At 34.9% G+C, this 21,532-nt stretch overlaps 1 protein-coding gene across 13 annotated transcripts in view; it reads right to left on the reverse strand.

The window, feature by feature from the left end:
• GOLGA4 (golgin A4) overlaps positions 1-21,532 on the reverse strand; it is a 268,354-nt gene that overhangs the window by 80,411 nt on the left and 166,411 nt on the right. For all 13 annotated transcript variants that reach the window (XR_015733921.1, XR_015733922.1, XM_060686081.2 and 10 more), the window contains 2 exons: positions 5,980-9,944; positions 4,938-5,059 (listed from right to left, as the gene is read on the reverse strand). Coding sequence is in view for 11 of the 13 variants with exons in the window: in XM_060686081.2 (XP_060542064.1) it covers positions 4,938-5,059; positions 5,980-9,944 (4,087 nt within the window). In the remaining 2 variants the exon portion in view is untranslated. The remainder of the gene's footprint in view (positions 1-4,937; positions 5,060-5,979; positions 9,945-21,532) is intronic.

Consider the following 21,532-nt stretch of genomic DNA (forward strand, 5'->3'; position numbering starts at 1 on the left):
CATCTTTAAAGCACTCCATGGCTTAGGGCCAGGATATTTGCGAGACCGCCTGCTGCTACCGATAACCTCCCACCGGCCAATACGCTCTCACAGAGAGGGCCTCCTCAGGGTGCCGTCAGTCAGGCAATGTCGGCTGGCGGCCCCCAGGGGGAGAGCCTTCTCTCCGCCCTGTGAAACGAGCTGCCTCCTGGAATATGATTGATCCCGGACCTCCGGACCTTCCGTAAAGCCCTGAAGACGTTTTTATTCCACCAAGCCGGCCTAGCTTAAATGGTTTTTAATTGGGATTTTAAATTTTATGGATTTGGGGGTTTTAAACTGGGAAGCTAATGATTTAATTCTTTTTTAATTATCTTAACTTTTGTATTTCTATGTTTTTTAATTGTGGCTGTTCACCGCCCTGAGTCTCCTCTGGGAGAAGGGCGGTATACAAATTAAATTAATAAATAAATAAAATAAATAAAAACACAGCCCTCCCAAGCTCCATTTTTGCTGGCAGAGGATTGCAGGAGGCTGGAAGTGAGCTTGGCCGGCATCAGGCAATACATGTGGATTCTGGGGCTCCAGGAGAACCCCAATATCCAACCGATTTTGGGGATCCCCAGGGATCATAGCTGTCTTGTGGAGACAGTGAAGAAAGAAGACACTGGCTGGCATGGATAGGGAGTGAGCCAGTTCCCTGAAGTGCCGGCATTAGTCTTCGACCTGTTGGCGAAGGAAGGCAGCCATTAAGGAGCTGTCACAAGCCAGAGCGGCCACGATCAGAAAGAGGGAATGTTGGAGCGGTAATTGAACAGAGTATTGTTGCCGGGTGAGTAATTAGCCAACTCACAGGTAAAAAGGATAAAACTTTTAACAGCTTGAAAGAAATCCCAGAGGAAATTGGCAGCTAATTAGCACTGGGGAATTTAAGCGGAGAGAGAGAAAAAAGGAACTTTAAAATCAAACCTAAAGCTCTAAAAGGAATCTTCCACCTGGATCTATAATTGGATTTGGAAAAAATAAGAATAAGACAAGGAAAAAGGAGACAGAAAAACATTTTAAACAGCAGAAGAATTTAATTTAAAGAGTGAATGCTTTTGTGTATTGCAAATAAATAAATAAATAAATAAATAAATAAATAAATAAATAAATAAATAAATAATTTTATTTCTATACCGCCCTTCTCCCGAAGGACTCAGGGTGGTGTACAGCCTATTAAAAAACACAAAGACAAACATCAGTTAAAAATAATTAAAATTATTACATAATTCGGCTGAAATTTAAAACCCCAAAAATTTAAAACCCAATTTAAAAATCATTAAATTGATAGCCCGGCTATCAATAGCAAGATGGATATTTTGTTATGGAAACTGTGAATCGGAGAAACAGCTGCTGGAGGGGGAATTTAAGTGAAGAGAGAGGAAAAAGGAACTTTAAAATCAAACCTAAAGCCCTAAAAGGAATCTTCCACTTGGATTTATAATTAGATTTGGAAAAAAATAAGAATAAGACAAGGAAAAAGGAGACAGAAAAACATTTTTTTAAAACAATAAAGGATTTAATTTGGAAAAGAGAAAGTAAGCATTCTTGTGGATTATAAAATGGAGATTTTATTGCCAGAAGACTAGTGAATTGAAGAAAGACATTTGTTGGAAGAAAGAACGTGAGAGAGAGGTGTGGGAGTGCATATTTGTGTAGCTGAAGCAAGGTTAAAGAGACAAAGACTAAACTGTGCTGGCTCAAGTAAATATTTGAAGTGGACATTTTTTTTAAAAAAAGAGATATTATATAGACTTTGAAACCTGAAGTATATGTAAATGAAAAGAACAAAATTAAAAATCCTAGCCTTTTAAAATTGAAAATATGGAGAATTGGGAAGATGAATATGAGATACTAAGGGAGATGTTTCAAAAAATAAGGGAAGCATTTAAGGGAAATAAAGAAGCAGAGGATTGGTTAGATGGCAAAAAAAAGAAAGAAAAAAGATGAATGAGAAGCAAGAGAAACAAGGAGATAATATTGAAAAGGAAATAATTGAAAAAAAGGTAAAGATGATTACACTGGGTTCAACAGTGATAGAATAAAAATGGATAAGGGAAAATACATCTCAAACATGAAGAGAAGAGAAATAAATGGGGAAAGATTGAGAATGAAAAGCAATAGAGTTAAAATTAAAGGAAAAAGGCTGAAGGGGAGATATAAGAAAAGGAAAAAGAAGAAGGTAAAGAAATGGGAGAAAGAGAGGAAAACATCAAGAAAGCGAACTGTGGAGAGACTAAGAAACTGGTTAAGAGTCAGTGAAAATGTTAATTTGTCAATAAAGAGAAGAATGCTAGTTGTAGAAATTGTATGTGAAAATGCTGTTAAATGAAAAATAGAACAATGTAATGTGAAAGAAAGAATGATATTAGAGGAAGCACTAAAAAGAGATAATAAATTATAATATAAGAATTAATTGAAATTAAGATGGAAAATGGAAATTAAGTGTAAAATTGAATAAAATTGAAATGCAAAAAATGATTCAAATGATATACTTGTAAGAAGTAAAGTAGAAAAAATATATTATTAAAAGTTAAAAGTCTAAGGGTTGAAAGATTGTTTGAGTAAATATTTAAAAGAAAAAATGGAATAAGATGAAATATACTGCTAATAATTAAAAAGATGAGGGAAAATTTTGAGAAATATACTTGATAAATGAAAGAAAAATCGGGGTTGCCTGGACTCCATAGTGGAAAATATAAAATTGAAAATGAATACAGCAACAGAGAGGAATGAAGGAAGGAGAAGAGAGATGGAAGAGAGAAGGAAGGAGAGAGAGGGAAGGAAGAGAAGGGAGGATGGAAGGGAAGGGAAATTAGAGTAGGAGTGAGGGTAAGGGAGGAAGAGAGGAGGAGAAGGAGAAAGGAAGGGGAAGTAGGGAGGAGATGAAGAGGAGGGGAAGAGAAAGTAAGAAGGAAAGAAAAGAGAGAGGTGGTAGGTTTGAGGAGAAAGATTGCTGTACAATAAAAAAGATGAAATGGAAGAAAGGCAATCCCGAACAAATATACAGATATTAAGATAAAGAATGAATTGTTTAAAGAATAAAAGAGAATAAATATGAATAAATAGCAAATAATTAGAATTTAAGGGCAAATGAAGATGTTGTTTATGTAAGCAAGCATAGAAATATTGAGACATGATTAAAAGTGGGGGGGAGATTTTGGCAAAAACTGTAATTGAGTAAAATGTATTTGAATTTGATTAATTGTATAAGATAAGATATGGCCAATGCTTTGTTCAAAAAAGATGTTGGTAAATGTGGTGGGGGGAGGGGACCAATAAAACTTGTTTAAAAAAAAAAAGGATTGCAGGAGGCTGTCCCAGCCAAAAAGGGAGCCCGTTTTCTCTGGCAGAGTGGTCGGGCCACAGGCACCCCCAATATGAGTGATGTGAAGCTGGCCACGCCCACCCTGGCCATGCCCCACCCCGAGGTCAAACACAACCCTGATCAGCCGTCAATGACATCGAGTATGACACCCATGCACTAACCACTCCCAGGGTTGCATGATACTTTTAGACTCCAATGACAGTTGACAGAGCTAAGTCTTGATGCTCTTCCAAAATGTTAGGAATATTGCCTCACCTCCAGGGACAAACTGTTCATAGGAAGAGAACAATGGCAGAAAAGACTTTCTTCCACCCTAGTCAAAGTTCTTTAACCAATTGGTTCTGCAACATATTATCTTTGCCTGATTTGGGGAGGGTGTGTGAGTTAATGAAATAAGGACAAGAGTTGCTCAGGCAACCATATGCCATGAAAGGCTTTGAAGTTGATAATAAATACCTGGTACCCAATGTGGCTCACAAAGCAAAGGTGTTACATGTGCAAGCCTTGGTGCATCCAAAACTATTCACATTATGCATCTACTCCACCTTCTGGACACTCAAGGGTAGCTTCAAGTAATATATTTTTGCAGTAGTCAATATAAGAGATGACTAGGGCATGACTGAAAAAGAGGTTGGTTTTTACTTTAGAGTGAACAAAAGATGGGTTGGTTATTTCTCTATTGCTAAGGGTTCATTAATCTCTATTCTGTTATTATTTCAATTTGTATTAAGATTTCACTTTTAACATTAAAACTCTTTTCTTGGTTTCATTAATATCTTTTTCTGCCTGAACATCTATTGTTCTTTTACTTTATTGCTCTTCCTGCCTTAGCAAGCCTGCTGATCTTTACTTCTTGACTGTGTTATTACTTTACTCCTAGGATTTATTATTTAATATCTCTTTCTCACTCTTCTCTCTCCTGAGTCACTGGCTTTTTTGGTACCTTTTTCTTAAGTGATTGAGTTCTGAGTTCACAGCCATCAACTCCTCTCTTCTTTGTTTGGAGTTTCTCATGTATCATTCCCCAGGACAGGTATTGGCAGTCTTCTCATACTGAAGCAATGCCATTTGAACTAGGCACTTTTAACTACTTCTCCACTCCTCCTTCATTCTCTAGTTTCCTGATAGCTGCAACCATTTTGAACTATGATTCAGAAAGAAGTAAGATGCTGCTGAGGATACTGTTCAAGCCTTGTCCTCACATGGCCTTACTCATGCTGTTTCTTGTTTGCCATGGAACTTCTCTGCATTAACGATTTACAGCCCCCCCCCCCCACATTTTTCTTTCCTGCTTTTCCCAGTTTCAACAAAAGTCCCACTAACTTTCCTTCTCTGCACCAGAGACATGTCCTTATCTCACCTTCTGTATTTTTCCTTTTAGGTGCTTAAATTCTTTGAATTCTATTTCTTTCTTTTTTTTCTTCTACAGTTGTCATATGAGGAATAAACTGGTGGTGGGTGATGCCATTTGCAGTCCATAACACCTACAGAGCATCATGTCAAAAATGCTACCCAAATTCTCTGAAAAAAAAAACATATTTGATATTTGTAGTATTTGAAATGTACAAAGTAAATCACTGTAACTTACTGATAGTTTCTTTTACAGCCATTTCTAATTCCTGGTCCTTTTGTGCCAATTGGGTATTGAATTCCCTCATTAGCTGCTTTAATGTGGAATTGTGCTTCAATTCAATGTCTTCCTGTTCATATCTATTAAGATATCAGAATATAAGAAATCAAGATTTTTTTAGCTGAAGCATCATGGTAAAAAAACGCTAAAAATTTTCTTATAGATTATATTGGGTAACAAAGTGGTTAAAATAATTCATTTCATTATTTTTCCATACAATACTTCTAAAAATTATATCTAATCCTTTAGATTTTTACCACAATGAAAATGTAGGAAAATACTTGTTTAATGTAAAAATGTAAAAAGGTGACAATTTAGGAACAATATAAATAGATTATATTTTAGGTAAATATATTTAGGTGTGAACTATAAATTAATATCCAGCAATTTTAAATATAGCATCTTAAACATATATCTTAAATGATTAATTGTTGGAAACAGACTATACATGTATTCAATTGTTTTGTATAAATTTAGGCTTATATCTAATTGATGGTTACATTCCTATTATTATATCTTAGCTCATAAAATGAAGGTTGAATTAATCTTTTACTTCCTTATGTGTTTCTTTATATAGTATGCAATTAGAAATATAGTATGCAATTAGAAATATAAGTTTTTAAATAATCATAATTTCTGGATTTTATCTGCACTTGTGAACTTCAAAATTTTGACTTGTTTTAAAGCAAATAGACAACTCTGATTTGCATAAAATGGGTAACTATGATAACATATATTTTTCAGATGTGATTGTTTGATTCACAAAGAAAGGAGTAAAGACACTGCACATGCAGACAATACACTTTTTCATAACTGGACATTTTATATTGAGAGATATTCATCCAAACTGAGATTGTTCTCCATAAAAGGGTTCAACAGATTTAAACAGCAGAGTTTGCCTGCTAGATACATATATCCATATTTGGAAAATGTTATTTCATTCAGTTTTACTCTACATACATTTCAATAAAGAGTTAACAATTACTTAATAGTAACTTACTTTATTTTTTGCTCCATTTCTTCTCTAGATTCTTTCTTCATAATTTCCAGCTCTTGCTGATGATCTTTCCGCAAGGTTCGCAAATCCTTCTGAAGCTTAATCATATTTCTGTGATGTTCCTGTTTCTCTTGCTCTGTATGTTTCAGTGTAGTTTGCAAATCTTTCTGTTGCATCTGCATCTTATCAACCATTTTCTGAAGTTCAAAGACTAATTTAGTCTTTTCTTCTATATTTCCTTCCAGAATTTTTATAAGGCCACTTCTTTCATCTACCTGCTCTTGCAGTCTGTTTAATTTCTCGTCATATTCTGTAATCCTATTTTTCACCTCAATCTTGTGTTGTCTCTCTTTCATAAAATCTTCACCAAAATGGTATATCTTTTGTTGCAAAGATTGTTCTTCCTGCTCCTTTTCTTGAAGCTTTTTTTCTAAGTCTTTAAGTGCAATTTCCATATTTTGTTGATTTACTTCTTTGTTTTTCAATTCTACTTTGATATTTGTTAATTCACTCTCATACTTAGTATGTTGTTTAAGTAATGAAGCCTGTTTCTTGATTTGTTCCTCAAGTTCTCGTTGAAGATTTTCAATTTTATTTTTATCTTCTTGAGCTCTTTTAAGAAGTTCTTGCTGATCCCGAGTCTCCATTTTTGAAATATTACACATTTTTGTTTCCTCATTATACTTCTCAAGTAATCTCTCCTTATCTAATAAATCCTGTCTTAAAATATCAATTTTTAAATCATACATCTTTTGCATATTCTCTAAAGCATGGACTTTATCTTGGTCTGCAGAAACTTTTATTGTTTCTACTTTCTGTATCAACTCTTTTTCTAAATCTAAAGACATGATTTTCTTTTCTTTTTCTTGCAATTTTTTCTCTAGCTTATTTTGCTGTTCTTTCTCTTCCATCTGAGTTGGCAACTGCCTTTTAATAGAAGCAATTTTGTGTTCAGCCTTTTTTTTCAGATCTGCTATTTTAGAAGTTGTTTCTGAAATAAGCCTTTCCTCTAAAGCCTTTAATTCTTCCTCTTTGGTTTTCAATAGAGCCAGTTTTATTCCTTCAAATTCTTTTGATTTTTTTTCCAGGTCAATTTCCATAACCTGCATTTTCTTCTCAAAAGTTAGGACTTTTTGTTCCATCTCCTTCAGCTTGTCATCCTTGTCCACTATTGCTCCCTGAGCCTGTTGGAGTTGTTGTGCCATTTCTTTTTGCTCACTGTCTTGTTCATGATACTTTTTACATTCTTCCATTAAATAATCATTTTCCATTGTTTTCCGAGCAATATGCTCTTCTAATTCAGCAATTCTCGCTGAACGGATTTTTATCTCACCAACCAAATCAGATTCCTGTTTTTCTTTTCTGACCTGGTTTTGTTCCATTAAGCTTTTTAAATGTTCTAACCGTTTGGTTTGTTTATCATGCTCTTCCTTCCTTCTATTCAGTTCTTCTTCTTTTTCACTGACTTGGTTATTAATCAGTTCAATCTTATTTTGTAATTCCTTAATAGTATTATAATTTTGTGTAAATCTCAATTGAGCTTTCTTCTTCCATTCTGACATTTTGTTCATCCAGTGGTCTACCTGTTTCAGGGCAATAACTTTATCTTCACTCAATGATTCAACTTTGGAAGATAGTACTTCCATCTCATTTAGTAACTGCAGTTCGTTTTCTTTGTGTTGCTTGTTTAACATTGTTGTGGCAGTTTCTTTTTCTAATATGGTGTTTTCAAGTCTGAGGTTCAATTCACTAATAAGCTTGTTGAGATCTGTGATTTCTGCTTTTTTCTCATTTATCTCCTCCCTCATAGAAGTAACAACATTATTATGCACAGATAATTCTTTCTTCAGCTCTGTGATACAAGATTCCTTCTCTGTTGCTGTTTGCTGCTGGAAATAACTTTCTTTTTGTAATAGTTCCTTTTCAGTTAAAAGTTTTTCCATGTCTGCTTTCATAGACATTATTAAGTGTTCCTTTTCCTCCAAATGCTTTTTTGACTCCTGTAAACTACTGTTTAAAGTTACATGACTCTCTGTTAATTGTTTAAGTTGAAATTCTAGATCTGGAATTTGATTGATTTTAATTAATATGCCTTCTTTAATTTTTATTGTCTGTTGCTGACAGTGAGCAATTTTAACTATTATTGAAGAAATATTTTCATTGCATTGTTCAATCAGTTCACCAACTTTTATTTTCAATAAAGTTTCTGCCTTTTGCTGGTAATCAGCCAGTTGTCTAATTGTATCTCTCTTGAAATTTTCAAATTCAGCTTGTTTTTGCTGAAACTCATTTCTTTCCCCTTCTAACTTCGTTCCATAATTCTCCTGTTCTTTAAGATGAGACATCTTTAAGGCATGGAGTTCCACATCAGACATTTTCAGTTTATCTTCCAGCTCCAAAAGGTCATATTTCTTTTTTTCTTCTGTTATCATTAGCTCATTAAGCTGTTCCTGTACTGTTATTTTCTCCTTCAAAGAAAAATTAAGATCATTCTCTAATTTTACAAGTTGCTTTTTTAAATCAATTTCTTTTTGTTTCAAAAGGTTCACTTGTGCTAATGTCTGTTGCAATTGTTCTTGAAGTTCATGTATAGTTTTGTCTTTCTTTGTATCTTTGTTCTTTAACCATGTAATCTCTGCATTATTTCCTTCTCTTTCAGCATCAAAGATGGCCAGTCTTTCTTTCAGATCTCTTATTTCTTGCTCTTTTTCTTGCAATCTTATCTCATGCTTTTCCCAAAGTTCTTTAGCCTGCTGTTTTAATTTCTTTTCCCAAAGATGTAAAACTTCACCCACTTCTTGCTTGTGAGCTTCAGTCATGCTTTTTAGTTGTTTCTTCTGATTCATCTCCAGTTTTGAAATAGCATCATTTATTCCAAGTGAACTTGCATGAGCCATTGCCAGCATTTTTGAAGTGAACTGCTTCTCTTTCTGACAAAATTCCAACTGGTTGCCCTCAATCTCTTTTTTCAGTTTTGCTTCTTGTTCTGAAAGTTTTTGCTTAAATTCTTCCTGCATTTTTTTTTCTTTTTCTATAGCTTCCTCTGCTTGTGTCTCTTGCTGCTTTAATTTGAGTTCATATTTGTCTCTTAAAACACTAATTTCTTCTTCTTTGGTTGATAACAGCTGCCTATACTTTTCAATTTGTTGCTTCATGAAATGCTTTATTTGTCCAATTTTACTTTCCTTGCCAGTGCAATGACTTTTTAACTGACTGATCTCTTCAAGGTTTCTTAACTGTGATTCATACTTTTCTGTGAGAGATGAGGTGTTCTGTATATTTTCTCTCTTTTCTTCTTCCAATTCACATTTTAGATCATTTACCTGGGATGTCTGAAAATCTAACTCGGTTTTTATTTCATTCAGCTGGGTTTCAGGTTTTACAACCAGTTCTTCAAGTTTTGACTTTTTATGCTTTATAAGTTCCAATTTCTCTTGCAAATTTTTAAACCTGTTTTCATAAATACTTGCATTATCTTCCCTTGACTGACATAAAAAATCTAATTCTGCAGGCATTCTTTTACATTGTGACTCAGCTTTTCCTAGAGTTTCTTTCATTTTTTTCTGTTCTAATTCTTCTTCACTTTTCTCTTTTGCTTCCAAGAGTTGTTTGAGTTGAATTATTTCTTCTTTAAATGATTTCTCAATTACTTCCTGGTCTTTTAAAATAGCTTCAACTTGTTCCTTATGATTATTCCTTTGCTGATTAAGTTTTGTCTCAAACTGCACCTTTGCTTTATCTGCATCCTCTTTTAACTTAGAAATATATTGTTCAAGATTTTGACAGGTATTCAGAGCATCTGATAATTCAGATGAAAGTGCTTCTAGCTCTGTTTGTTTCACATCCAGTTTTTCTAAAGTTTTTTCATTCATTTCTTCTATATGAGCATGAAATATAGCCTCTTTTTCTTTTAACAGCTTGGCTGTTTGTGGACACTTTGTAGGGGAATTTTCCAGCTCAAGAATTCTCTGTTAAGAAGATCAGTGGGAAATAAAAATACATTGATTTTTAAATATATATATATATATATTTAAAATATCTACTTAAATGCTATGCATAACAAGATTCTAATAATTTAAATGAAAACATTAAATGCAAACTATGTTGCTTCTTATTCTGAAGAATGGAATTACAAGTTAAAATCATTTAGTTTCAGTATTGTCACACCCATAAAAATGATATTTCTATGTAGGTTTTATCTATATAAAATTAATAAGTATTTCTGGACTCAAAATCTAGAAAAATAACCTAGATGTATTGCACTTTGTATAAGGTTATTATGTACTAATTATTTTCTGCAGATTTCTGTAAAGTTCTAAAAAAATTTCTATCACAGTAATGACTGAAAGAAAAACACAGAAATATGATGAAGAAAAAAAAATCCAAATAATGTTCTATATGAGAAATGAAATCATCCACATTTATATACCAGCTCTTTTCATGGTGGATTCTCTCTCCACTGCTCCACAGAGCTCCAAAGATGTACCAGAAAGGTTATCTACCCCAGCCTAATACATCTTCGAACTACTGTCTCTCACCAGGATTTAACAGGCATATTCACAGTGTTACTAGGAAGCCTCTCAGATTACAACTCTCTCAACAAAAACACATGTTGCTTTTGCCCATGTGTCCCATAACGTCATTGTGAACTGGCTCAGAAATGTCTAGTTCTTTGACGTACAATTTTCTGCATCGGACTAAAAATGTCATAATATTCCCAAAGGATACATCATAAGAAAGAAAATATGTATCAAAAATAGAAAATCTTTAACATTGATACTGATAACCCGTGTTTCCCCAAAAACAAGACTGAGTCTTATATTTTGGGGGGCTCCAAAATAAGCAGTAGGGCTTATTTTGGGGAAACACTATTTCAGAGTGATCAGCTCAGTTGGGTGCACTAGCTTCCAAGAGGCATCAAGCATACAGGAACCGATGGTATCCGGCAGCATTCCCTCTCCAAGCAGCAGATGGAGGCAGAGGCCTGGGGAGGAGCTAGGCGATCTAGACGCACCACGGGAAAGCCAAGTCAGTGGGCCAGATTGGATGGGCAGCCGCAGGAGGCTCATCTTCGTGTGGCAGCACCAGCAGTAGATGGAGGCAGAGGTACAGGATGGAAAGCAGGAAATCCCAATGCGCTGTGCAGGCCACAGGCAAGTCAAGAGATGTGAAGATAAGCCTCCTGCGGTTGCCCACCTGTTCCGGCCCACTTTGTCTTGGCTTTCCTACGCCCCGCATGGTGCATCTGGATCAGCTGCCTTCCCTCCTGCCCCTCTGCCTCCACCTGCTGCCTATGCCACCGCATGAAGATGTGCCTCCCGCAGCCGCCCACTACTCTAGCCCAACAACTCTCAGCTTCCCCACAGCCCACATGTCCAGATTGCATGTTCCCCCCCCTCTGCCTCCGCCTCTGCTTAGATAAGTAATCAACTCAGCTGCATTGCGTGGGCTGCGGCTGCTGCCAGACACCGTCGGTTCATGCATATTTTCGCTGCCTCCTGTGTTGGCCATGCCCAGTCCCCTTCACTAGGGCTTATTTTTGGGGTAGGGGTCATATTAGGTGCTCTTAAAAAATCAGGCTAAGGCTTATTTTTGGGGTAAGTCCTATTTTTGGGGAAACATGGTAGTTAATTCAAGGAAAGTCACAAACCTTCCTGTAGTGTGGTCCCAAGCTGATTAAAGAAAGGGAAGAATAAGATAATAGAAGTTAACTACAGTGACCATATGTCCTTTATTATAAAGGACAATTCTTTTTTTCAGAAAAATGTTGCAAGTCCTGCCACAGGACTCCTGGTTCCTGAGGGCTGGCTGGAACAAATCCATTGGGTCACATTTTGGGACAGACCTTTTTCAATCAACCTCTTTAAACTGAACGAGTCGTCTGCCAGATTGATTTTGCCTGCACCAAGCATCCCATCCACTCTGAAAGATGCTGGCTGAAAAACCAAAAAGGATTTTAGCACAGATTTGCAGCATCCAATTGGCTCCAAATGCCCCATGCTTCAAGTGTTCCATGCTAAAATCCCATCATGGACTTTTTCAGTCAATATCTTTTGATATTCTGATATCAAATCAGATTGATTTTGCCTGCATAAAACGCCCTCTGGCTTTGGTGCTGGCTGGAAAAAGTCTGGTTCTGATGCTTGCTGGAAAACCTTGAAAAAGGTACTTTTTCAAGAGCAACTGGACTTTCTGGTTTTTTTTTTTAAGACATTTTGCTTCTCATTCAAGTTCTTGGATGAGAAGCAAAATGTCCCCCCCTTCCAAAAAAAAATCCCAAACAAACCAGAAAGTCCAGCTGTAAGTTGACAGCTACCTGTAATATTCTATTCTGAATCACATTTTATACTTTTGATTATTGTTGTTGATAATTTTAATAAGGTGATGTAAGAGACTTAATTATATGTATTCTGTAACTTTTAATATTTTATTAATTTTCAATAATTAAAATACAAAAAGAAAGAATTCTTGTACATTACTGTGACCATTTACATGACATATTACTATAATTTACTTATACTCTAACTAAATTTCTAACTAAATCCAATCCTAATTTATCTAATTCTTTTTTTCTATTTTCAATCCATTTGTACCACTTCTCCCACATTACGTAGTATTCCAAATCTGTCAATTCTTTTAGTTCAAGTGTCAATTTGTCCATTTCAGTGCAGTCAAAAACTTTTTTAACTATTAAGTCTTCAGAGGGCATATTTGTATTTCTCAAACATTGCACAAAGGCTGGTCTTGCCGCTGTTATTATATGTAGAATGATGTATGTTGTTTTTTTTTATCATATTTCCCATTCGTTATCCCGAGAAGAAACAATTCCAGTGTGTATTCTATTTGAAAACCAGTTAAATCCTGTAACCAAGTTTGTATTTTTTTCCCAAAATTTTTTCGATTCTGGGCATAACCACCATGAATGAAAGACAGAATCCAATTTTTGTCTACATTTCCAACAATTTGGGCTTAAATTTGGGTATATTTTTGCCAATCTTGAAGGTGCAAAATACCAACGATAAAACATTTTGTATTGGTTCTCTTTATATGTTGCTGATTTTGTTATTTTATAATTTCTGTTCCAAATTGTTTCTCAATCCTCTAATTCAATATTGTGCCCTACATTTTTTGCCCAAGCTATCATCACTCCCTTCACTATGTCCTCAGCTCTGTCAAATTCTAATAAATAGTCATAAATTTTAGTTATCAATTTTTCATCCGGGCCAATCAATAATTTGTCTAATTGTTGTGGGACCAATTCAAATCTGTATTCCTCTTTATTTTTTAAATACCATGATTTTAATTGCAAATAAGGCTACCAATCTATATTTATTCCCTGTTTTTCTATGTCTTGACTACTTTTTAAATTTCTTTGGCAATCTAAAATTTCGCTGCATTTGGCCATTTTATTTATATCCATAGTGTTGGGATGAATCATCGCCTCCATTTTCGAAACCCACCCAGGCATTTTCATATAATGCTTTTTCTTTCTTTTTTTTATTGAAAAAGTTTTTCAAATACAAATTTTCCCCCCCTTTTCCCCCCTCCTCCCTAACCCCCCTCCCCCTACCCTCCCCCTGTGGCTTCTTCAAAATAAAACCCAAATTCATAACAGATTATATAATACTTTACCATCCCCTTGCTCCATCCCCCATACGCTCACCCTTTCTTTCTAATAATATTATTATATCCCCCTTATACTATACATTTCAAAATAACATTCTACCATAACATTATATAATAACTCCTAATTTAGCATAATATTATTATATCTCCCAGTTTAGCAATTTCTGCTCACAATCTACCTTTTTCTCCCCCCCATACATATATCTCTTAAATCAAATCTTTTATGTATATTAATATAACATTTCAAAGCAACCTTCCACTATAAGACTATATAATAATTCCTAATTTAACATTGATTCAACTCATAGTCTGCCCATTTCCTCCACCCCCATAGATATATCTCTTAACTCAAATCTTTTACATATATTCATATCTAAACATAATATCCCTTTTCTTAAACTAAACAATCAATAAGCTAACCTGTCTCCACCCACTTTCCTACAGGACTACCATACTTAATAATTCTTAATATCTTTATTCTTCTGCCCACACCACTAAAAAATATTCCCTTATGTAAATAAAATCCTCTTAAAATGACTTTAAGCTTGTAATCCATATGGTATCTTCTGTAATGTCTTTCAGCTGGATTGTTAACTTCATCACCCATGTTAGGGTAACATCACATCCTAATTCCAACAGTATGTTCGGTATCTTCAATTACCATCTGCCCCCATCAATAGCAAATATCTTCTAAAAAAAAAAAACCACCTGAGTGACTTTATATTTATATTCCATATAGTGTCTATAGTAGTGTCTTTCATCTAAATTATTAATTCCAACCACCGTAATAGGGTAACAACCAGATCATCTGCGTGCCCCAATCCCATAACTCTCTTGTCTTGTAGCTCAGCATAAACGTAGTACATTTATCAAAGAATCCAAAAAAAAAATAGTTCCAATCCATTCAGTTCAAGGCCCTTTTCACATCCCAAAAGTACAGCACTGCAGAGGTCTGTCACTCTCCTCAAGATAATATAAACCAATATTTTGCCTCAGCTATCTTTTCATATATTCAATCATCTCTTAGATAACTGGCATTACACTGTTGTTTAGTTTAAAAGTTTTTGTTTTTGTGAGACCTGCTTCTTCTTTTCTTGACTTTTTGTGGGTTAGATCTCCATCCTGATTTCCTTTCTATAAATTGTATATCAACTGTTTGGTTTTCATGCTGATCTATAACTTGATCTTGTTGGTTTTGCTTTTGTGGCTTGAATCTCCATTCTGGTTCTATGGATTGTATATCAACTGATTGATTTCCATGCTGGTCTGTAACTTGATAAGTCATCACATTAGAATCCAGAGCCGCCTCTCTTGTATTTATAAATAGTCCGGCTGAGACCTCTGAAGGAGAATCCAGAAGCGGCTCATCTACAAAAACTTCTGTAACTTGTTGTTTTTCCATTACTTCCACCTCCTTCTGCTTATCTTGTTGATTTTGCTTTTTGAGAACCTTGTAGTAAAATTCTTCCGCTTTTTCAACAGTATTTAGTTGATATCTTTCTCCTTGATATCTCAATATTATGCCAACTGGAATGTCCCACCTGAATGAGATGTTTTGTTTCTTTAGCTCAGTCACCAAAAATCCAAATTTCTTTCTATCTTTTAACATCTTGGGTGGCAACTCTTTATATATCCAGATCTTTCTTCCATACAATTGTAGAGTAGAATTAAAGGATTTTTGCACAATATCATTTCTTATTTCTTTATCTGTAAAGTAAATCACCACATCTCTAGGCAATTGCCTTTGCTTTGCAATCCAAGAATTTATTCTATAGGCCTTGTCAATCTTACAAGATACCTCCTCAGGATGAACCTTTAAAATCCCGGCCAAGGACTTCCGGCGGTGACGTCAGCGTGTAAGGAACGAGGGGAACGAGGCTCCGTCCCCGAAGTTCCAAATTTCTTGATTGGAAGCCGTTTTTGGCACTATCGACCACGGAGAGGTCGATAGAAAAAGGAGGATTCTCTAGGACCTCGGTGTGACAGCAATCACTCCGAAGGTTCAGAGAAAAACCCCCTAACTCCAGCCGGGAAAAAACCAGCCATCTTGGCTGGCCGGAGCGCTGTCAACCGACAAGTGTCGAAGCGAAGATTGTAAAGAGAAACATTGGTAATGGACTAAGTTAATCGAAATACGAAGGTATAATCATAAGGATTTAAAGACATTGGCGAGAATAGGACTCCAAAAAGCGGTGGCAAGATCGTCAGGCAAGCGGCGAGAGACAGTGACCGGAGCGAAGTTTAATACCCAAAGTGACAACGCAGATTTGACTGGCGAAAGGAACGAGCGACAGAAGGAAAAGGATTATAAGTAAGCGGTGGATTACAATTTTACAATAATACATCTTGATTTAACAAGGAAAAAAGATTAATTAAGAGAGTGACTGTAGAAAGTGAAACTCAAAGAACTGAGACTATTTAAGACTGTTGTGGGCGGAAGGAAATCAGCTGAACGGTAGCGAGTGGCGGATTGAGGATTCGGAGAAGGAAACTTTTACTTTGTATCCAGCGGCAACAACAAACTCAAACCACAGACACGGGATTTGCAACGAGACACTAGACACATTGACGCTGTTGGTAAAGGAGATACAATTTGCTACACAAGAAAATCGGAACAATTGACTCACGGATTTAACAGAAGCTATTGCAATAGAACTGTGAAAGCTGGGTGAAAAGAAGGCGAACTGAGGAACGAAGGAAGAAGGAGAAGGAAGTAATCTTAATTGGTCTGAAAGTGATATAGTGGAGAACTTTAAACATTAAATTATTAAAATATAGTTATTTCATTTATTTTATAAAATTCAAACTTAAAACTTACTTAACTTTGCTTAAAGAATACTAATATTAAAATTTGAAGTTATTATAATATATACCAAAGAACTGATTTAATATTATCTTTCTTTTTATTGTTTTATGGTTTCCCACCCTATTGAAATAAGTTTATAGATTTTACAGTAATATATTGATCAAGGGGAATTATACTGTGTATTGATTAGAAAGTTAGATATTAACATAGACATTGCAAAGAGACTGTTATAGATATTATTAAGGAATAATAACTGTGATAATTAATACAAGCAGTATATACTGGTAATTGTGATATAACTTAATAGAATATCTTAGATGATTTATAGAGAATCTTAAATCCCATTGATTTACTACATAAAGGTTATATAGAAATTGTTTAGTGTTAAAGTGAACTTAAGTACTGTGAAACCAGGAAAGTAAAAATATAAACGTGATTTATCATTAATATAACTTGGTATTTAAATATTAATTGTATTATATTGCATAGGAACAAGAATAGAAGAATGAATTGCTAAAACACTGTATTTTCCCCCTAACCCCTCTGAATTAATTAACCTGATTCCTATATAACGATATTTCATCTACCCCCAACCAAATCAGTGTATGAAAATTTGGGAAAAAATAACACAAAAAACGATGGCAACATCCTCAATAACAATAACTAAAACAGGGAAAAAATTAACACAACACAATCTTCACCTGCATAACAAAAAACCATAGACACGATGCTAACTACAGACAAGGAAAAAGCTGCCACTGCACACAACATACAGAATATACAGTCTATATTAGCTATGATCCAGGAGGGGATGAACAAGACCCAAGAAACAATAGCGAATAATCATGAAGAAACAAAAAAGAACCACGAGGAACTGAAATCAGAAGTAGGACAAATAAATGATAATATAAAAAAAATGGACAACAAGATTGAGAGAATACAACAAAACATAGTTAAAAACGAAGAATGAATTCAAAACATGGAAGCTAAAATGGTCTTAACTGAGAAAAAGATGGATAACATCGAACAAAATCAAATGGAGTTAAATAGAGAACTCGAAGAGTCAATTACCCATCTAGAATTAGAAAAGGCGTCATTTTCTTTACGGTTTCAAAATATTGCAGAAACAAAAGGAGAAGATCTAAGGGACCTGATGACAGATATATTAGTAGAGGCTACCCAGAAGGAAAAAAACGATATTAGTAGGGAGATTGACGAAATTTATAGAGTTCATACAAACTACGCTCGTAGGAACAAACTACCTAAAGAAATACATGTTAGATTCGCACGCAAAACTGTAAAAGAAGAGATCTACACATTAATGAGAGAGGGAAAACCCTGTTATAAAGGAAAAGAAATAATAACCCTAAAACAAGTTCCAAGAAGAATAAGAGAATACAGAAAAAATTATAATTTCTTGACAACCCTACTGAATCAACATAAAATAATGTTCCGCTGGCTGGTGCCAGAGGGAATTCTAATATCTTGGGACGACAAAAAATATAAAATTGACACGATAGAGAAGGCGCAAGAATTTCTTGACACTCACTTTATAATAGAAGAAGAACAGGAAACTAGACGTGACTCGGAAAATACAAACCAGGAACACTCCACGGGGGAAACAAAAAAAGAAAAGGAAGAGAAGGAGTCTAGGGAAAGGGAGAAGATGGAGAGAGAAGGGGCTAGGGGGAAAACACAAATGGTAACAAGAAACACAAGTAGACTTAGACTAACAAAGAAAAATTAAGGGAAATGGGACGAGAATTGAAATTAATTTCAATCAATATAAACGGCCTTAATCTACCAACTAAAAGAACACACACTTTCAAAAAACTACAAAAATTAGACATAGACATTATCAATTTACAAGAAGTACATATCAAAAAACAACATCAACAGTTACTAGAAAATAGAAGACTTGGAACATTATTCACCTCACTATCAGATCAAAAAAAAAGAGGCATTGCAATATACATTAAAAGCCATATTCAGGCAAAACAAATCTACACAGATGGAGATGGCAGGATACTAATGATAGGATTAAGATGGAGGCCCGAAATATGCTACTGATATCAATATATGCTCCAAACGGGAACCAAAAAGAATACTTCAAAAAAATACATAATAAAATTAAAGAATTAGATTACGAACATATATGCATAATAGGGGACTATAATGCAATCGTGGATATGGATTATGACTACCAAAGTAATAAAAAAAATAAATCTAGGAAAAAGACACTACCTGACACCTTTAAGGATATGATTCAAGAGTTACAACTGAAAGATGCCTGGAGAGAATAGAATAAAACTAAAAAACAATATACATATTACTCAAATCCCCACCAGTCCTGGTCCAGGCTAGACATGGCCTGGATGACTGCAGAATTAAGAGAAAACATAAAAGAAATCAAAATTACACGGAATGTATGGGCAGACCATAGTCCTATAACAATAGTCTGGAAAGGCCAGCAAAAAAGAGGAAGATGGATGATGGACAGAGAGATCATCAAAGATAAAGAATACATAGAGATGATAAAGAAAGAGATGGAGATATTCTTCCAAATCAACAAGAGGGAACAAACATCATTGCAAGTTCTATGGGATACCACAAAAGCATATATAAGAGGACTAACAATTTCATTCAAGGCGAAGAAAAATAGAGAGAAACAGCAAAGAAGAAACAATTTATTGATTGACCTTGCAAAACAGGAAGCAGAATTACAGAATAGACCCGACAGGAAAGAGATCAAGGAAAAAATAAACCTTATTAAACATGAAATAAACTTAATAACAACAACAGAAATAGCAAGGAAAATCAAAATGGCAAAACAAAACCAATTTGAATTCGCAAATAAAACAGGACGTTGGTTGGCCTATAAGTTAAAGAAAGAAAAGGACAAAAGACTAATAAATCAACTACAAGATGAACAAGAGCAATTGCAGCATATGGATGAGGAAAAAAAGCGAATCGTAAGAAACCTCTATCAGGAATTATATGCACAAGAAGAAACCCAATTGGAAAAAGTTAAAGAGTATATAAATAAAACCAACATTCAAGATATAAAGGAAACTCAAAGAGAACTCTTGAACAGACCAATATCGATGTCAGAACTAATCGAAGCAAAGAAGAAACAGAACAACAATAAAACACCAGGTCCAGATGGCATCCCGGCGGAATTTTACAAAATTGAGCACCAGCCAATAGATGATGTTTTATTACAAGTCCTGAATGAAGCAATTCTAGAAGCCAAAACTCCCAAATCATGGACAGAGACAATTATTACATTGATACCCAAAGAAGACTCAGATCTCACCCAAACTAAAAACTACAGACCCATATCGCTTCTAAACCCAGACTACAAATTATTTACATCAATTATGGCCCAGAGAATGAAGAAAATTATCGTGGATTATATCCATCCAGATCAAAATGGATTTATTCCAAATAGGCAAATCAATAAGAACACAAGAACAATAATCAATATCCTGGAATACTATGAGCAAAACTCAGATGAAAAAATGGCCTTACTTTTCCTTGACGCACAGAAGGCGTTCGACAACCTTAATTGGGGATTCTTAACATTACAATTAGAAAAAATGGGAACTGGCGATAAATTCCTAAATATGATCAAAACAATATACTCCGACCAAACCGCAAAGATATGGATAAATGGAGAGACAACAGACCAATTTAAAATATCCAAGGGGGTGAGACAAGAATGTCCCCTCTCTCCTATACTATATATATTAGCATTGGAACCACTGTTGAATGAAATTAGGAATGACAATGAAATAAAAGGATTAAGAACAAAAAACCAGGAGTATAAACTACAAGCATTCGCGGACGATGTAGTATTTATTTTAGAAAGACCAAAACAATCAGGATTGAATTTACTAAGGAAGATAGAACAATATGGTGAAGTCGCTGGATTGAAAATTAATAGACAAAAAACAAAACTACTAACCAAAAATTTGACAAAATCCCAGGAGAAAGAATTGGAAGAGACGCTAGGAATACAAACAACAAAAATAAAATACCTAGGAATTTGGCTTACCAATAAGGTATCATCTCTTAAAGAAGACAATTATAATAAATTGGCCAAACAAATCCAAAAGGACTTAGAGGCATGGAGTAAATTGAGACTATCGCTATTAGGCAAAATTGCTTCAATCAAAATGACAATTTTACCGAAATTATTATACCTATTTAGAACAATACCGATAAATCCAGGGAAATCATATTTCAAAGATCTTGATAAAATGACTTTAAAGTATATATGGCAAGGGAAAAGAGCCAGGATTAAACTGAAGCACCTACAGGACACTAGAGAAAAGGGTGGTCTGGGACTCCCAGATTGGCAAATTTACTACACTGCAACAGCTTTAACTTGGATCAAAGATTGGATAACACTTGAAGATAAACGAACGTTAGCATTAGAAGGATTTGACCTGTCGAAAGGCTGGCACGCATTCTTATGGGAGGAAAAACCCAGGCAACATGAGCACTTCAGGAGACACTATATCAGAGGAGCATTGGCAAAAATTTGGACCGAAATAAGGAGAAAACACTACGATAAAATCCCAAGATGGTTATCAACTATGGAGGCCCAAATTTATCCGAACACAATGGATATAGACAAGATGAAAACCTATGACGAATTGTTGAACACAGAGGGAGAAATGAAAACAAGAGACGAACTGAGACAACAGGGCACGGACATTGACTGGTGGCCGTATTTACAGATAAAATCAAGATACAAAACCGACATAAAAAAATTTGGAATCCAAAAAGAAAGAAATGAATTAGATAAAATCATAATGCAATCAGACAACAAATTAATAACTAAAATATATAATTATCTATTAAAATACAAATTGGAAGAAGAGGTGGTGAAGGAAAATATGATTATTTGGGCTAAAAATTTTGGATATAATATTAACCTAGAAAATTGGGAGAAAATGTGGAAGGTAAATACTAAGCTGACAATGTCTGTGCCCTACAAAGAAAATATATACAAGATGTTTTATAGGTGGCATCTCCCCCCCCCCCCGCATGCCTGGCAAGGATGTTCCCTAACGCGAATCAGAACTGTTGGAAGTGCAAAACACAGAAGGGGACCTA

The sequence above is a fragment of the Pantherophis guttatus genome, chromosome 4, assembly GCF_059756535.1.
Source record: "Pantherophis guttatus breed Tessera chromosome 4, ASM5975653v1, whole genome shotgun sequence".
Lineage (NCBI taxonomy): Eukaryota > Metazoa > Chordata > Lepidosauria > Squamata > Colubridae > Pantherophis > Pantherophis guttatus.